General features: G+C 41.7%; 1 protein-coding gene across 7 annotated transcripts in view; it reads left to right on the top strand.

The window, feature by feature from the left end:
* Positions 1–18120, top strand: part of AMBRA1 (autophagy and beclin 1 regulator 1) — a 130593-nt gene that overhangs the window by 88244 nt on the left and 24229 nt on the right. For all 7 annotated transcript variants that reach the window (XM_050711045.1, XM_035539684.2, XM_050711047.1 and 4 more), the window contains one exon: positions 14110–14249. In XM_050711045.1, coding sequence (XP_050567002.1) covers positions 14110–14249 — 140 coding nt within the window. The remainder of the gene's footprint in view (positions 1–14109; positions 14250–18120) is intronic.

Below are 18120 nucleotides of genomic sequence, written 5' to 3'. Positions count from 1 at the left end.
GTACTGCTTGCTTTGTTCATTAGGAGAGCGCAACAGCTGTTTAGTGATACTTTAGGATGGTACAAGCCATGTCCAGTTAATAATGCACAAAAAGTGTTGAGGAGGTGGAACTAGATGGTTTCTGAAGCTGAAATTTGGCCTGGATACAAATTTTATGCCATATATTCAGGTGACTTTTGTTTCAGGACATGAAACCTTTTCACTTTTGATGATAACTTGATTATAGTGGAATTGTTTCCACTCCGAATGGCTTTTTTCCCCTCTGTTTATATCTCCAATTTTTAAAGGAGAGAGCTTTCCTAATATATCAGGGTTGCACTAAAGCATTTGACTAATGGCCTACCACTGGTGAGAGACTTGTCTCTGGCTCAAATGGCTTGATTCAACTTCAGACTGTAGTTGCTCTTCAGAGTACTCGTGATTCATAGAGGGTCATCTCAGCTATGTTGTTACACAAGCTACTTTATCAGCTGATGTAAAATTCTTGTTTATCTTCATCACCTGGTGCATGTTATGAGGCAAGGTTAAGATCAATAATAAAGATTCTTTAGTGAACCAAGTCAGCATGTTTTTAGCCCTGGTTCTGAGCTACTCTGCTGGTGTGGGTCTCTGAAGATAAGAAACAGAAAGATTAAAGAGCAGTTGTGAAAACAGCACAATTTAGTTAACAGGTATGGTTTGTGAAATCTGTCTGGATATGATAAGATCACTAAATATGTGGATTCAGTATCCTGTTAGATCCTTTTAACAGTCTAGCATGCCCTGGTACTGGGTGTTTCTTTTGTTTGTTTTTTCCCCAGTTATTTTCAGGTCCTAGTGAAATATATAGTTTCCACTGCCAGATACGGAGTGTCCCTTCCTACAGTCTTCTTAATGTATCATAGTAAGTTAAGATGGAGAAGCCCTATTAGCTAAAATCTTGTCTCTTCCCATAAAGAGCTATGGTAGGATTCTTTCCTCTCATCCATTCTTTGTTTGCTCTAAACTGCAGTTGCTGTGCTTCTAGCCATTCCTTTTGGAGACATTTTTTGTAACTAGCTAATTCGGTAAGCTTTCATCTGAATCTTCCGTTGCAATGTCTTCTGCTTATTTCATCATCTTCATTTCAAACGTATCTTCTTTCCCTATGCTCTTACACTCTCCAAAGTCTTGTACCCTTGCTCTTAGTCACCATTTAGTAAAGTAATGCTTTGTATTCCCTTCATCTTTTCTTGTAATTCAATCTTCCAGCTTTATTTTTTTTCAACTGAATTCTCTCCAAAATAGCTACTTTTTTCCTCAGTCTGGAATATGTTTAAATGTACGTAATGTGATAAGTATAGTCGTACCAGAACCCCACAGGATATTCTCAAGCTGCTTTTTTTCTTTTATATAGCGCTTTACTTACAGTTTTTTCATTTTTTGTTATGGTGCCTTGAAAACTTTGTACAATTTCTCTCTCATTTTTCAGACTTGTGCCACATCACTGCACCCCTGTCTTTCTCATCTGCTATAGTTCTGGATTATTTTTTCTCCAGATGGAGTGCATGTATTCTAAAGGTTGCTTTTTTCATCTTTCTTGCACATGTATTTTTAGCTTCCAAAAGTCTTTCCCCCACATTCTCAAATCTATCCAGTCTAGCAGGATTTGTTAACTAATTTGCTGTTTTTCCACTTTCCTGCACCACGATTAAAGATGTTGAAAATGTCTCATTTCTGACTGCTTTGGACTTTCAGCTTTCTGCCTGTGTGACAGGGTCACAACTAGACCAATCTGAATTAATTTGATTAAAGAGCCTTCCTGTCGGATAATATCGGATATTGTTTCAGCATTCTGGTATAGTGTTGGTAGTCTCTGTGCAGTCTATAGGACCAAGCTTGAAAAACATAAAACTGTTAATCTTGTAGATGTTATTCCTTCATATAGTTGTAAAAATTAGTAAGTCAACTACTGGCACCAGAAGAACTGATGCTTTTTTCTATCTTGAATTTTGCAATAGGACTGCTCCATAAGTTTGTAATGCTTTTTAGAACCTGCAAAATAAAAATAAAAATTTAAGTAGGAAGCTTTACAATAATCATATCACACTGTCTTTACAGGGGCTGCTGTGTTCATATTCAGTGGAGTAAAAAACCTGTTTTCACCTTGGCCAGCATGCAGCAGAGAAAGGTTTAGGAAAAAAAGGCATTGGTGGAACTATATTCTTCAATCTGTAATTTAATGTGCACGTTAGAGAGAATCAGAATGCAACCTTGTTGCCTCTGTGCCAACAGCTTGTAATACAAAGCAATTATTGCTCAACTTCTTAATTAAAAATAAGCCATAGCTGTGTTCTTTAGCAATGTGTTGTGGATATTTTAATTTTACATTACTTGCAAAACTCCCAAGAGAGAAATTCAAGAGAGAAGCTGCATCAGATTCTATGAAAATTCTTAAAAGTTGTTTCAGTGTTGTCACTTCCTTCCTGACATCATTTGATCCCCAGTCAGCGGACTGGGAGAGTAAGGCTTGGCAGTGTGGCCTATTTGCAAAAGCTTGGCAGCCTGCTGAGGAGTGAAATACAATGATTGCTTCTGCTTTCAATTAAACTGGAAAGACCCTTTCTCCACACTCCTGACTAGCATTCAGGGTAATGCAAGTTTCTATTCCTCAGATAGTTTTCTTTGTTTTCCCATTGCAATAGAGGTTTTGAAGATGCAATTACTTAGCTTTATTATGTGAAACTCTAATACATGTAATTGCGCCTAGAAATCCACTGGCTGCTGGTATAATTTTCAGAGATGAAGAGAAATGTCCTCTCTGAGAGCTGCAGCACTTCTTGGTTGTACGAAGGAGCATCTTGGTTACAGAAGTGTGTTTTGGCTGTATACATTTTGCTCGTAACATTTAGGAGAATCTGGGCAGAGTTATATGGGTCAGAACACAGGATTTGACTGTTACGAGTTGTGCTTAGAAGTGGAATAAAAGTACTAGACTGTCATCAAACATGGTAGAATCATGAGCTAGAGATTCATGCTTTCTCTGCTCAGTCCCTTAAGATTTGCTATGCTTAGCATTTCAAATAGAAACCTGGCTTTGCTGAAGAAAAAGATTGTTTTTCAGATTGAAACTTAAAAGGCTTGTTAGTAGAGTCAACTTTTAACAAGAGTAGCATGCGTAAGCCTTTTTTTGTTTGTTTGTTTGACAAGTCTAGTTAACATCTCTGAAATCTCTTTGTAGCTGCAGAATATAAGGAAGGAACTGCTTTTAGCAGATCTCTAGCTTGGGGTGGTACAAGTAGCAGTGGTACTGGGAATCATCATGAGACAGTGGAATTTCAGAGGTGGGAAGTTCGGAGAATGGATGCAGGGTTTTGCAGCCTGTTTTGAAATTCTAAGTGGAGATAGTCTCTGAATAAGGAGGATCTGCATTCAAGCTGCTTGGGTCTGGAATGACTTCTGATTTCCGAATGATTCCAGGAGTATATGGACGTTAAAGAACATAGAATAATATGATGTTAGGAATTTGGAGCTGAAATTCCGTGGAAACTTAGAGTGAGGATCATATTGCTCTGGGTCTGTTAGCAGTGGATGTTAGTGAGAAAGAAGGCCAGCAGGTAGCTCTGCTTCTGGCATTCACAAATCCCGATGCCCTTGCTATGTTTAATATTTTCTGTGTTTTACCCACAGGAAGCTAACTCTGAAATCAAAAAAATGTGATTACTGTAATTCAAATTAAAATGTAACTTGGCAAGGGTTTTTTAAACAGAAAACAAAGTGAGGTAGGTGATTTGAAAAATTTGATTGACACAGAGCTGAAGAGCTAATCATGCAATCTGTGGGGATAAGATGACATAACCAAGTCCTGTCTCAGATAATTGCTTTGTGATTTGAATCTAGAAGGAATACGGGCTGTGGAGACCCATATTTAACTCTTGACGAGACTACTAGCATTTGGGAAACATCCTGTTGAAATGGTTGTTCAGTAGCCTGGACGGAACGGGATATGTGTGCACTTCCATTGTAAACAGGAGAATTCCAAATAGTGCAGGAAGAAGGGCCTGAAGCAGAAAGGCACACCGCATGTCAGCACAGAGCCAAGCTTTCTTTCAGTGTATTAACTCTTAACTAGGACAACGTGCAGAGCATTTGAGAAGATGCACAATTTTACTGAGTGCTCTGAGCTTTGTGCAAGTGTCAACGAAATGTATTCGGTATAAGCAGCAAAGGTGGTGGCACTGCCACACCTCATTGACTTATAGGTGAGTTATGAATGCTCCTGCAGCTGTAAGTGAAGGGGCTTGAAGCCTGAAAGCAAATGGCTGTGCTCATTTGCTTCTCTGGGGCACAAGATATTGAGGGTTCTGATAAAACTACAGTGTGAAAAGAAAATGGATGAGAATATATGGAGATTGCTTACTGTAACAAGTTATCTCCCTTGCAAAAGTTCATATGAACTAATGCACTTCTGAAAACAAACAATTTGCAAGAAAGAGTACCAACCTCTTGCTATGTTACTGAAAAAGCATGCTTGTTGGTGTGGTCTCTTGTGTCTCTGTTTGAGAGAGATTTGTATCTTCAGGTGAAGAGAGGGAGCATTTGACAATTCTAAATAGAACTGAGTTTGATACATCCAATTCCTGCCCTAATATATTTTTTGCTGTCAACAGATGTTCAGCCACATAGATGCTTCTTTGACAACTGAAATTCCAAATGGTCACGGACTGTTTGACTGTACTTGTTGGTACTAGGAAGAGGGCACGGAGGCAGAACCCTCTCCTTACTGATTTGAGAAATCTCTCTTTTTTTATACAGAAAGGAGCATGATAGTCTGCTTGAAGCCAAGTAGTTTTGTATGGTCTGTGTATCAGCCGATTCTAGCAATTATCGTTAACAAAACAGCATATCCAAAACCCACGCTGGGAAGCACTGCCTATAGAGGGTGCTGTAAATAAGAACTGTATTCAGCATCATCAGAAAGTGCATTGCTACCTTAGTGTTGCAGATGACATGAAGAATTGCACAGATGTGCATGTTGGAGTATAGATGCGGGAAGGGTATGTATGAAGAGTTAATAAAATTGCTGTCTTGACTGGGTCACCCATGTTTGCACAAAGGCTGCTGAGGCAGAACGTAAAGGAACTGTAGAAGTTTAATTCGTTAGGTTACCTTCAGAAAATATTGTGTTAGCATATTATACAATGTTTAAATAAGTGAGCGGTGTTGTTTTTAGCAAACTTGTGTGAAGAAAAGGAAAATGACATTTATTCAGGATGCGTTTACTTCATGGCATCTGATGATGATAGCCAAGACCTTTTGTTTAATGTGGGGTCCAGAACTAGGAAGGCAGAGCTCTAGCAGTTCAGGTAAGGCTGTGGATCTATGTGTCTCACAGAAATTGCTGTTTGCTTTGGTGCAGTTGGGAATATAGTTTTAACTAGACAGAAATAATTATGGCAAAGATGGTTCCACATCTGAAATTATTTAGGTCCAGTCATCTTGCCAAAATCAGCTTGGGGAAAGGGAGCCTTGGTAAATTGCTACCAGATTTGTGCTAAAGTCAACATAGGCTGGGAAAGAGGTATGCAATTTCATGAAGGTTTTTTTCAGTACTTCTTCCTACTGTCTTTCTTGAATTAAATTTAAGCTCTTTTCTCCAGCATTTATTCCTTCCAGACGTGTAGGCAGCTGGATGACAGCCTCTTATCACCCAGATGAAGGTGCATATAGCTCTGTCATCAACATATTGTTGACACTTGATCTTGCATGCTGCTCTGTGGAGGCTCAGCAGACAGAGAGAGCAGGGTGGAATGGCAGCTGTATGCAAAACCTCTGCTCTTGTCATTAGATCTTTAACATATCATAGATTTTGCTGTTACAGTCTCCGTGTGACATTTAATGGGGAATTCAGAAGTAGTGCTTTTGTTTTGCAGTCTGAGTTACGGGCAAAAATAAAGGGGCTTGTCATTCCTTTTGCTGTAGAATTGACCATATTTTTATTAGATTGTTCCAGCATTGACAGCTGTCAGTGATTTTTGCAGGAGACAGCAGTAGCTGGGGGCGCAGTCCTGTTTGCACAGTTCAGTTGACTTTTGCATCTGCACTGAATATATATGTATCTATCTTCTGTCATGCTAACACCCCCTTCGGCATTCCTGTTCCTGTCCTTTCATCTGTTCCAACCACACACACGCAATTGAAAGGACAATTGTTTTGTTTGGCAATTTCTTGCTTACTCAGCCCTCAATTTCAGATCCAGGCTTGGACCAGTCCCCTAAAGGGCTTTTTGTGGAGGTATTACTCTGGTTTCGCAGCCTTTGGGAGACTGGTAGCAAATGAATGAGCTGCTTCATTGCAAGAGCGTTATTTTCATGGTGAGAGCTTTGTTACCTAAAATGATGAGCTTCTTTATATGACCTAGCTCTTGTTAATGTTTAGTTATTTTAAAGCTGCTTCCCAGTAGTAGTTGGATGGCAGGCTTGTGAGATAAAGTACCAGGTGCTAATGCTAATAGCTAGCCTGAAGAAAGGAAGGGCTAGGTGTGCTGTAACGAGACCTCGCCTGATCTGAAAGATCAACAAGAAGCTGCGTGACCAAGAATGGTCAAGAAGAACCAACAATGCTTTATCTGTCTGTAAAGTTTCTTGGTCCATCCACAGGCACCTCTGATGCTGACTCGTTTTAGGAAATAGATCAAGTCTCCTCAGTTAAGGTTTTCAATTGTTGCTGAAAATAAAGGATTAGTTCTCAGTTAATTCACTGTAGCTCAGAAAGCAAAGCTAGGATTTTCCACACTGGCAACAGATGCAGAAAAAGGCAGAGGTTTGTTGCATCAGTAAAGAATGAAGAAGAATTTCATGTATGATCCTATTGCATCTGGAGAAGATAAATGGAGTTGAAAGAAATTTTATTTGTGCTGTGCATTGGATGATAAGATCCATTTGAGGATAAGACTGACAAATCCGAGAAGATAAGTGCATTATTTTTGCTTCTTCCATTTTAACGGAGAAGATCTAATGGAAGGACGTGTCTGTTGTTGGCAGGAATTAACTCTGGGGGGAGGGGATGAGCACAGCATGGACCAACCTGTGTAATAAGAAGAGACTAGGAGCAAAAAAGCAATTTTTCTTTTCCTGTCTGCTCATGGGAAATGCATACCTATCTGTAGATGCCGAGAAAAAGACACAGAAAGGAGACTCCTTTCAAACAGAAGGGAGATTTGCCTCATTGCAAAATATAGATGAATGTATATTGTCTTATGAATGAATGTACTGAACCATCAGTCAGTTTTTCCGTGGAGTATTTGTGTTGCTTTGCATTCAAGGCCCTCTGCTTTAGACAAGCTAGACCTGAATTCTGCTGCAGAGGTCTCTGGGTTTGATGGCAGTGCATAGCGTAAGCCTGCATTTCAGCAGCTTTCATGAAATTCATAAATAGAAGGTGGAGTAAAGAATGATAATCTAAGCAAAAAGGGGATAATGTTATTTATTAAGGAGGTCAGGTTAGGATGTCTGTTTCTTATTATACTTCTGGACCTTAAAAAGCCCAAGTTGTTTAAAGTAATTGGCAGCATTAGAGAAGTCAGTGATGCAGGTGGCTTCCTGGCAGTGAAGCAGAGGACATACAGTGCTTTCAAAAGAGTGGTGGATCCTTTACAGCAGCTTCTCACCTGGTATGCTAGTGTCAGAAGTGAACTAGTTAACATATTGACATCAAAGTATACCAGGTGAGATCTTTCAGTGGCAACACCCTTTTGGGGTGAGTAAGGAGGAAAAAAAAAAAGATCCTGAATTGCTTTAGGTGTTCCGTCTCAGTAAGATGCTTGCATTTAAAAAAGGTGAGTTGAAACTTCTGAAACTTCAAGGCCAGTTTGTGGAGCTGAAGATGAAGGGCAGATGGGGAAATGCAAAATAATGTACAGCCCTAGTTGTACTGTTGGTTTTGTTGTGCTCGTACCTTCATCCTGTCACTACATGTCGTCTGCTGCTCTGCAAAGCACAAGTGCAGTTCTCAACATATTGCTACTATTACTGTTTGAATGCCCATTGACTAGTTTCAAACTGAATGAAGGCATTGCTTTCCGGTGTACTTTCAGTGAACTTAATGCAGTGCTGTGAATTGACCATGCTTTCAAGGCTGCCTCTGTGTTACATGGTTCATGTAGCTTATTTGTTAAAGTGTATTATCAAGTGAGGTATCTGTGCAGGCTAAAGGCTCAAGCATAGCTGCAGTTACACTGGCAAGCTGTGCTGTCCCTGTGATTGCTGTGGTGATATAACCTGAATCCATATGAAAAGTGCTTTGCTGATCTGTGCTGTGTGTGTATAGCTGTAGCTGTACTGTCAACACTTGTATCTTGTGCCTGCACAGATCTAAAGCTGCTGCTGTTAACTACTCTTTTCTGAACCTTTTTTCTCTGCAACCCAGGTCAGGGTGGCTGTGAAGCTTTGGATTTTGCTAGTCCCCCAGTAAGAGAGACCGCTGTCCGGGAAGCAGGGTGTGACACTTGTACAGATGAAGGATGCAAGAGCCCGAGGACAGAGAAGCGTGAGGTGGTCAGGGGCCCAGGTCTTCATGCTTGCACAGTCATCCTCAGTTTGGGGGTAGGGAGAAGGCTTTAATTCTTCTTTGTGGTTCTGTAGGTGGAATCTGCTTGCCCTTTTGACCTGTTCAGTAGCTTTGTGCCCACTTTATTCTCAGGGAAGAGTCAGCCCCTTGCAGGATGTCTGCAGTTTGACATTCAGATTGATGCAGTTGATGCTCTTGCCATCTTTGTGTTCAGATTTCCCTCTGTACCTTAGTTTCTAGCAATCTCTTCTTACATGCACCTCCCTGCCCAGTTTCCCTTAAATGTTTCTTGTGATCTGTCGGGGTTAGCACGCTACATGTTTCTCTTCCTGCATGTTTTCACAGCCTCTGGTGACAGCATTGACTCAGTTGGAAATTAATAATTAAATTTTAGCCTGGTGCCTGATAAACCCACCTCGTCAGCTCCAGTCTTTCCTCACCCTTTACCTGTCAGGATGGAGCTTCATGGATGATGAGATTTCCCCATGTAAACAGGAGAACAGCTGCACCCCCTCCCCACACACTCTTTATCAAGGTTGATCTAACAGCCCAATTTACTGCCTTGGCTAAGCAAAGGTAATGGCTTGAAATTTATTGGCATCTTGAAAGGAGATGCATCTAGTTGAGAGCAGAAATGTCTCTATTGAATTTAAAAAGATAAAAACACAAAGTTCCTGCTGAGTTTTCCTTCACGCTTGTGCCAACTTTCTCTTCTCGTCCGGCTTCAAAACATGTTTTTTCCTCCTTGAGTGCCAGCGAGGAGAAGAAGGGTCCCACTCTGTTAAAGTGGGGGTAGTCAGCCCTCCCCTGCTTTCCATTACTCTCCTTAGAGCAGGAGGAAAGCCTCAAGCAAAGAAATGGCTGCGCACGCGACGTGGTCTGCAGGCACGGCGCTGCTTAGACCAAGCAGGCAGTGCAGCACTGCTGCCAACTGGCAGGAGCAGCACGGGCTTGTTGGGGCAGCCTGCTGCTTCGACTGGCAGCATCCTGGCGAGTGCCCTCTCCAGCTTTTTAATGTTGGCAGACCCCGTAAATGGGGTGGGCAGGTGGAATTTGAAAAGTGTTATTAAATAGCTGCAACTTCCCCAAGATGGAGTGTGAGGGGGACTAGGGAAGCACTAGGTCAGTAACTAGGGCTTTGTGCAGCAGAAGCTTACAGCAAAAAGTTTTCTTACTCCTTCAGGGCAGGTACAAATTAACTGTCTAGCTCCATGCATGTGTGTTGTGCCCAGGGCCCCCTTCGTCCGCTGCAAGTCAGCTCCTTGATGGTGAGTAAGAGATCACTGGGAAAGGTTCCTTGAGGCTGCTGGTTGTCATGCAGCCTCTCCTGGCTCTCTGCCACAAGTAAATATTTAGTTTAATACCTAAGCAGGGGCTGTGACAGGTGCTGCAGGGCTGATGTGCCAGCACTGACAAGTTGGAGGGGAAGCAGCAGCAGTGGACTTAAGGTGGCCTTTGCACTCCACACAGCATGCTTGCTGAACGCTTTGGGAGGGCCTGTTTTCTTGTTTTTCCTCTTGCCTTACAGCCCTTCTTTCTCTAAGCCATCTTCTTCCCCTGCTGAATTGAATGTTGCTCCTAGATTAGCTGTAGAAGTGGCTGTGAAGTGATGAAATTAGCTTCAGGGAGTTTTGTAGATAATGCATATGCCCACTCCTGTTCAGGGAGGGTGGAAGAGGCACACGGAAGAGGTAAGTAGCTGCTTCTAGTGCAGTCTTTGAAAACAGGCACACAGACGTAAACAACTCAACCAAATCTTTCTTCACACTTCATGGTTATGGGGATGTAAAATGAAAGCAATCAGCTGTTTCTTTAGTGAGCATTGCTTTCCCTTTGTGTTGGGGTTGCCTTCTGTGTGGAAGCTTAGCTACCTAGAGAGTTTGCGTATTTCTAGAGGAAGGCTTCTCACCTTGCCAGCATCCCCTGCACTCAGGGGAAAGAAGGAGTCCCTTCTGAATCTCTTGTGAGGTATGGGGTGGTCACTGGAGACAGGATTTTCTACAAATGTAAGCAAAGGTCCGCGTAAGCAGTGTAAGGTCCGTGTAAGCAGTTCCGCGTAATGAGACTGGGTTATGTAGCTTCTAAAGGGAAGGGGCAGGACCTTTCTTGCTGATTGAAATGACATTAATATGTTTGTCATTGCCAAGAAGACAGTAGCTTGCCAAACTGATGTTGCCTGTTTGGGCTCAAGCTTCCACATGGATGCTCTGAAATGCCCTGTGGGGCAGCTCGTGAAGCTCCCAATCCTCAAACTTCACAGTGTTTATTGTTAGAGAAACATATCATTCAAAGCTCTGTTTCAGAACATCATCTGGAAACAAATGAAATGCAGCTGCCAACTTAATAAAATGCTGAGTGGCCACATCTAGTGGTGTGGCTCTGCAATATTGAATTAGTAGTACAGCAGTACCGAGGGTGAGTTTGCCATCGGCCATGGTGAATTGTCTGGAAGCTTGCTGTGGCTGCTGATGATGATTATGGGCTGATAGTGTGATGCAGCATGATGTCTGTCCAAAAGGAAAATGCCACCCCATTAAATGTAACTGCTCTGGAGGCTGTGGTATGGTGTGGTGGGTGCCTTAAAGATCAGTGAATGTTTACAACAGTGGTTCTAAACAGGTTCTTGAGCCCTTGCACATCAGCATGGTTTTTGCATATGATTTGCAACTGGTTTGTGGACCAGCCCTAAAGAAAGAGAACTGGAGAATTGTCAACTTTATGCCTTTGTGTTGCTAGTTTTATGAGCGTTTGAGGGCTGGCAGCAGTCTCTTGACGTAGAAACTGGGGAATAGCGTTAGTATGGGATTCCTGTGATAACTTGAATGTTGTTCCTAGAAGTTCAGAACTAAAAAGCATGGACAATCCCACTGGCAAAGAGGTGCAGCCACTCCAGTATATTTCAGGCTGACTACTTTGGCTGAAATATCTCAGTAACTTCATAAGATTTAGTGATGGAAGCAAAAAGTCAAAAAAAAAAAAAAAAAGAGAGAGAAAATCCAAGACAAATTGGCTGTGATCTATGGAGAATAATGTTTCCTGGAAGGCTTCTGACCTTCTTTGACGAGAGGGACCTGCTGATGTTGAAGGAACTTTATTTTTTTTATTTTTTTCCCCTCTGTGGATAGAGTAGGGGGTCTTGCTAATGGATGCAATTGCAACAGCCAATCTGTATGACTGCATCAGATTGATTAGCTGGGTCCTGGTTACTGCTGCGAGTGGTGATTATGCCAGTACAGCTGCTCTCTCTTTTTCTGTACTAATTACCACACGCACGGATGTCATCACCCTTAACACTGCATGGAGTTGTCCCATTAGCGTGGGAGTGGGAAGCAGCAGGGGAGGGGAGCTCTTCGCGTGACAAGCTGTTTAGAAGTGTACGGAGAAGTGGAGTGATGAAGCATCTTACGGAGAATTTTTGAGCCATCTTGTCTTTGAGATTCTGCCCTTAGCCAACACTTTTGCAGGTTGTCAGGACCAGCCCTGTGTCCTTGGCAGCATTCTCCGTGGGGTGCCATTCACTGTGAAGCATCTGGGTGTTGAGCTGGAGCTGGCAAGTCCCTGCCCTGACGTGGCCAGCGGCTGAGCCTGAGGGACGATGGCTGGGCCAACTGGCCTGCCAGGGGAGGAGGGCTTAGGGCGGGCTCCAGAAGGCAGCTTCACTAGCTGTGATGCCTTACAGAGGTGTTCTCAGGAGAAAAGAAACTGTTTTTCTGACTTGCTGAAGAATCATATCCTTATATAACGGAATACTCTTGCAGTTCTTGAGAGACTTGGAAAGCCGAAATTCTGAATGTATGTTCCAGCTCCGGAGGACCACTCCCCTTCTCCTCCCTCCCTCCTCCTCCAAATCTAGTCTCCCCATCTCGGAGTGCACCATGATCTCCATGGCAACAGGTGTTACCAACATACGCCTGATGGTGATATTTTTCTTCCCCTTTTACACAAAAAGCAAGAGGGGAGAATGAGGCAGACATGACAGCAATGGTTAAGAGCTACATAAACCCCAAAGGACATGTGCCTTCAAACACCGAGCTTCTCTGAATAGCACTGACTGCTGAGTGATATCTGGGGCAAAGAGTGACCAGCTTCTGTCACGCAGAGAAATCCTAAAGGATGTTTTCTCCTCTAATGCGGCCTCCTCGGAGAAGAGGTTAAATGTGTTACTGATGGCAGGACGTAATGTAGTTACATTGCTTTGCTCTGACTTGCTTTTTTGGCATTACAGTGGTCAAGATGAAGGTTCTGGGTGTTATGCTACAGGAGGGCATGCAGTTAAGTGTTCTCCGCCTCAAACTTCTCAAGCTGTAAAACAGACGAGAAGTGAGGTGGAGGTGAAGAGCTGTAGAGGAAAACAGGCATATAAGCTGTTGTTTTGAGTCCTGGTTCGTAATGCTAGCCGATGAGTCTCCCACTAATCAATTGTTAGTTCAAGCTACCTCAGCAGCGCAGTAGTGGTTGATCCACATTCCTGTCTATCTTTATCATCTTGTTCCCCTGCATTCTCATTCCCTTCCCTGATTTCTGGTCCTGCACCATCCCCGTTTTCTGGGGAGTCTGGAAGAGAGGTTTTGGGATGGGTGGATGGTTGCCCACCCACCACAAAATCTAATGAAAACATGTCTCAACAGGGATTAAACCCATTGAAAATGTAGATTCCAAGTCTATACTATATACCAGTGCTGCTCACTGACTAGCAGGGTGCAGGGAAGCAGTGTGCTGTACAGAAGACGTTAGCTTCTTGGAGTAGGAGAGTAGCCTGCATAGGTATAATCTGTTCCACTTCATTGTTTTTGCCTTTCAAGCCTATGCACTACAGAAACCAAGCTACTGTATACCAGAAACAGAGCTTGCTTTTGGTCCTGTGTGCGCAGTTTTCATTCTCCTGTATTAATGCAGCGTTTAGGAAGCACTGTTTTGCAGCTGTGATAACTGCCTGCGGTCTTAGCAGCTCTTGAGCTCCCACCTTACTGCAGTTAAAAGAGATGGAAGGGAAGCTGAACTGAGGGATTTGTTACTTGCAAACCTGTGCTGTATCCATAATCTCTGGACGTTAATTTTCCTTGTTTGTGCACTGTTGATGTGGGGGTTGGTCAAACTGAAACATTCTCAGGAAGCCATTTAAATGTTTTAAAAAGAAAAGAGCTGTATATTATTTTTATGTAAGGTTTGGTTTTCTTAATAGAAAAAATAAGCTGTTGATGCTGAAAGCCCATGCACTTGCCAGTTTGCTGTTCCACCTCAGTTAAGATGAGAGGTGAAGCCTGAAGGGTCCTAGTTGTCCTGCTATGCCACTTGTCCCCATCACTTAAGCTCTGCAACCCACTGAGTGACATGAAGATTCTGCTGGTGGCAGAATTGTTTATGTTCTGCAGCTATGTGCCTGTCTGTCTACTAAACACTTAGGGTACGTGTGTGGCTCTCTCAAGCAGATGCTTACTCCTGCTGCTGGATTAGTAGTTTCTTGTAACATCCATGTCTCCTTGGCCAGCTGTGTTGCTGCAGGGAGACTGAATGTTAATTTGAGCCTTCTTGGCTCCCCTGCCTTGTTTTGTCTTGTCAAGTAACTTTCTGTCTTTGTTTCAGAGAGTTTTCAACGTTCTGTATCCAATGCCTGCTGACCAGAGAAGACACGTCAGCATAAACTCTGCTCGCTGGCTGCCTGAACCAGGTCTGGGATTGGCATATGGCACCAATAAAGGGGACCTGGTGATTTGCCGACCAGAGTAAGTGATTGCTTTACATCGAGTTATAACTGCTTTTGTCATGCTCTTTTTAGGGCAGTGGGAATAAGATAGCTTTTTACTGCTTTGGAGCATTATGCTTGAAGGATACCCTCCACCCAAAATAAAAAGTAACCTTGATACTCCTTTTGGGCTACCAAAGTATTTGCCCAGTCTCATGCAATTAGCGTTAGTTTTGCTGATTATAAACCTAAAACGACATATGAGGTACATCTCATTAGCTCTTTTTATTTCCTATGTCTGTCTTGGCTTTCTTGATCCTTTGTTCCATGTATGCCTAGTGTGATGTCTTTGTCTCTTTGGATTATGGATCTCTAAAACTTCCCAATGAGAACAGCAAATTTGAGGTGTTAGAGATGTGCTTGGTTTCCATCAGCCACAGGTTGAAAGCTCCTGATCTAGACTTACCAGGTACTTATTACAGTGTTCAAGCATGAAATTCTATGAACTGCAAAGGCTTTTGTCATAATTATGAGCCAGCCAGTGAATTGTTTTGGTCCTCACTTGAAAGCACAATGGTTTGATGTGTAGACTTTAGCTCTTTTTTTTTTTTTATTTACACAGCACCATGAGGTGTGTAACTTTGTAAACTTGCCATTAAGCACAAGTTAACTTAGATGTTGTGTGACACAGAGGATGACTGAGAGCCTGAGCAGTGAAACTTAAATTGTTTTCAGTGTTGTTGGGGCTCTCTACACCATAATTTGCTGAGGCCTTTTTCTCCATTGTGTTGTGCAACCAGTTCTTTAGGAGCAGTGTTTTTCTTACGCTGCAGGAACACTTCAGTTATTTCCTGGTACTAAGCTATCTCAGTATTAATTTAGGTTATGCTTCACATGTTGAAGTTCTTGGTAACTTAGAAGCTGGTAGCTAGAAACTTGCAGCACTGCTGGTGATCTTACCAAATGTATATGGACTCCATCTGTTGTACATGCGATCAGGCATGTGGTGCTTGTGAAGAGTCATATGGTCAGTGTAGAACCACTACCTAAATCAGAATAAATATGTAAAATTGTAATAGTGACTAATTCAGTACAGCCTTCTGGTGAAATGTGCAGTTAGAATTCAGATTGGACCAATTTCAGTACTACAGAATGCCAGTGCTCTTCAAACAGCCCTCTTATTCTCTTGAACATAATCTTTCATCAAGGCCTTATTTTTACAAGACGTTCTACAATATATTATTATGGAATAAGCTATAATCACACTCTTCCAGGATAAGTGGCTTTCTTCAAGAATAGTTGCTGTACTTTCTAAGCAGAAGAATTGTTAAGGAAAAATGGCTTTCTTCTCAAACACTGGTTGTTCTAAGTTACTCTTGGTATACAGAAGTGATAAGATCTAGTCTATTGATTATTGCTCATGAGATGAACTTGGACAAGAATTTGGGGAAATGAAAGGGAGGGAAATTACAAGTGATTTGATTGAATGTCCTCTGTAGAGTCAAGCTTGGTTTGTAGAGTCAAGCTGGCTGTCTAGGCTTGCCGCATCCCATGTTAAGTATCCATTCTGGCACATATAGTAACCCCAAGCTAAGTGCCGTGTTCTTATTGGCACTTCCCTTATTAAGGATATGCCAGGAATCCCTTCATATGTTATAGAAGCACTCTCAGTCCTTCTGCAGCATCTCTGTGAAAACTTTCTTAGCTCACTAAGTTGCTTACAGCGCTTTTCTGTCTCCTTATTTCTATCTTAGCAACAGTTGTTGCCAACAAAAATTAACTTTTTGTGTATGAACATGAAATAGGATGAATACAGAGGTTAGAGATCTATTGGTGGATTGAAATAACTGATGCTTCTGGGGATTATTGCAGCCCTCACATGGACTGCTGGGTTCTTTTTGGAGCAGGACTCCTAATATGTTCTGTTCTCGATTGCATCATTTTACAGGCCAACAACAGCTAGACTGACTTTAAAATCTCTGCATAAAGATGTAGATATTCACTAATATGAATAGTTTGCACTGAAACTCTAACATCAGAACACATATGTAAGGCACTATCAGAGCAGAAGTGGCTTGCAACTATGATGTCTGTCCCAGGTCTAACCTGGAAAGTCCTCAGAGAAAGAGGAGAAATTCCAACATGTTGATGCCATCTAAGTAGTTCTTGGCTTAATAGACTTGGTTTGAAATTGGTGTATCTGATGACTTTAACTTTAGAATTGAGGGTGAAAGATTAAAAATATTTGTGTAGTTTCCATACACAGTAATACAGAGGAAGAGAAATACTAAATAAAGGACTTAGCAATTGGCAAAGTATTATATGGGGACAGTCTAATAAACAGCGGGGATCAAAAAAAACACTGCACTGCTGAAAACACCCCCACTGTTCTCATTTGGCAAAGAAAACAGTGGTCAGTAGCAAACAACCAAGATGGTTATAATTCCCTGGGTCTTTATTCTCATGCACAATGGAAGCATTTGAAGCCAAGTACTATAGGGATAACTTAAACAGGTTGGAATAGCAGCTGTGACTCGAATACAGGGTTTGAAAAGCATGTGTTTAGGGAAATAGAGATGAGTAGACTGGAGGTACAAACTAACACGTGTGAAAAAGCATAACTTGAAGCTTCGTGGGCTCATAATGAGAGGTTATGCAAGTAGTTATTCCAGAATTCTAAAGAAATTGTAATTAAAATCAAAAGTTTAGGGGTATATTGCTAAGTTGGGGTAGCACTGATGGCAGTTTTTCTTGCAGTTGGAAATGGGGAAGGTCAGATTATGCTGGCAATCCATAATGTGGGCTCAGTATACAGGTTTACGGGATATGTTTAGAATGAAAGGAAAATTAAAACCATGAAGAGCAGGATCAAATGCATTATAGTTTGACTAAGGTAGGGTACAGCAGGAGGATACCTATCCTTGAGAATTTTATTTAATAACAATTAAAGGGTTAACTAGGGAATTGCTCCAGCTCTGTTACCCGCTTTAGTAAAGCAGTTACTATGTTGGTACTACAATATATCTAGTTAAATTGCTAAGAATTAGAACAAAATTTGGTAAGGAGCCAGTAAAGGTCTGCTTAAAGGAAGAATACAGCATGATTGAAAGCTGGGCTCTGTCACAGAAGAGATTACTGAGGAACCTATTCTGGGGCTGGTTGTTATTACTATTTACACTAATGCCTTGTAAGGGGGAGCTGAATAAATTTGCAGAGAATGTGACATTAGCGTTGTCATTGCAGAGAAGGATCAGAGTATTGCAGAAGAATTGGATTGTCTTGAAAATGACTGGAGCTATAGAAATGAGATAGAATTTAATAGTACAAAGTGCACTTAGTGACTAATAACACTGAGCTCAGTAGTTAAAATGACAGAGGAGGAAAAAGACCTGAGGTTTTAGTTGATCATAGATGATTGAACCATCAATACAAGTGGCTGTAAAAACAACAAATTTAGTTCGAGTATGAGACACAAGATACTTAACAGTAAAGATAGCAGAATGTTAGTATCACTGTAGAAGAAACTAGATACATAAGCTGGAACAGTTTAAAATTTAGATATCCACGTTCAGAAGAACTACCTTTGAACTGCTATGGTAGTTGAGAAGGGCTGCTAGTACCATCAGTAGAATGGCTTTATCTAACAGAACCTGCAGCTTGGGGTCTTCATCCTACAAAAGGAAGGGTAAGGAGGGGCTTATATAGCCTTCTATAAATGTCCGGGAAAGGAGAACTATTTATGTTTATATACGTTTCACTAGAAAACAGAGGCATAAATTTAGTATGACTAGGTTATGGCTGCAAACTAGAGAAAGGCTTCTAACTGATTTCTGCTAGAGCCTGTGAGTCGGTTGGGTGGATGTAAAAGGCTCAGATGTTTGGAGAGGTAGCTTGGCTGGTTTGCAAAGACA

The sequence above is a fragment of the Cygnus atratus genome, chromosome 5, assembly GCF_013377495.2.
Source record: "Cygnus atratus isolate AKBS03 ecotype Queensland, Australia chromosome 5, CAtr_DNAZoo_HiC_assembly, whole genome shotgun sequence".
Lineage (NCBI taxonomy): Eukaryota > Metazoa > Chordata > Aves > Anseriformes > Anatidae > Cygnus > Cygnus atratus.
This window is presented reverse-complemented; position numbering and strand designations above follow the sequence as displayed.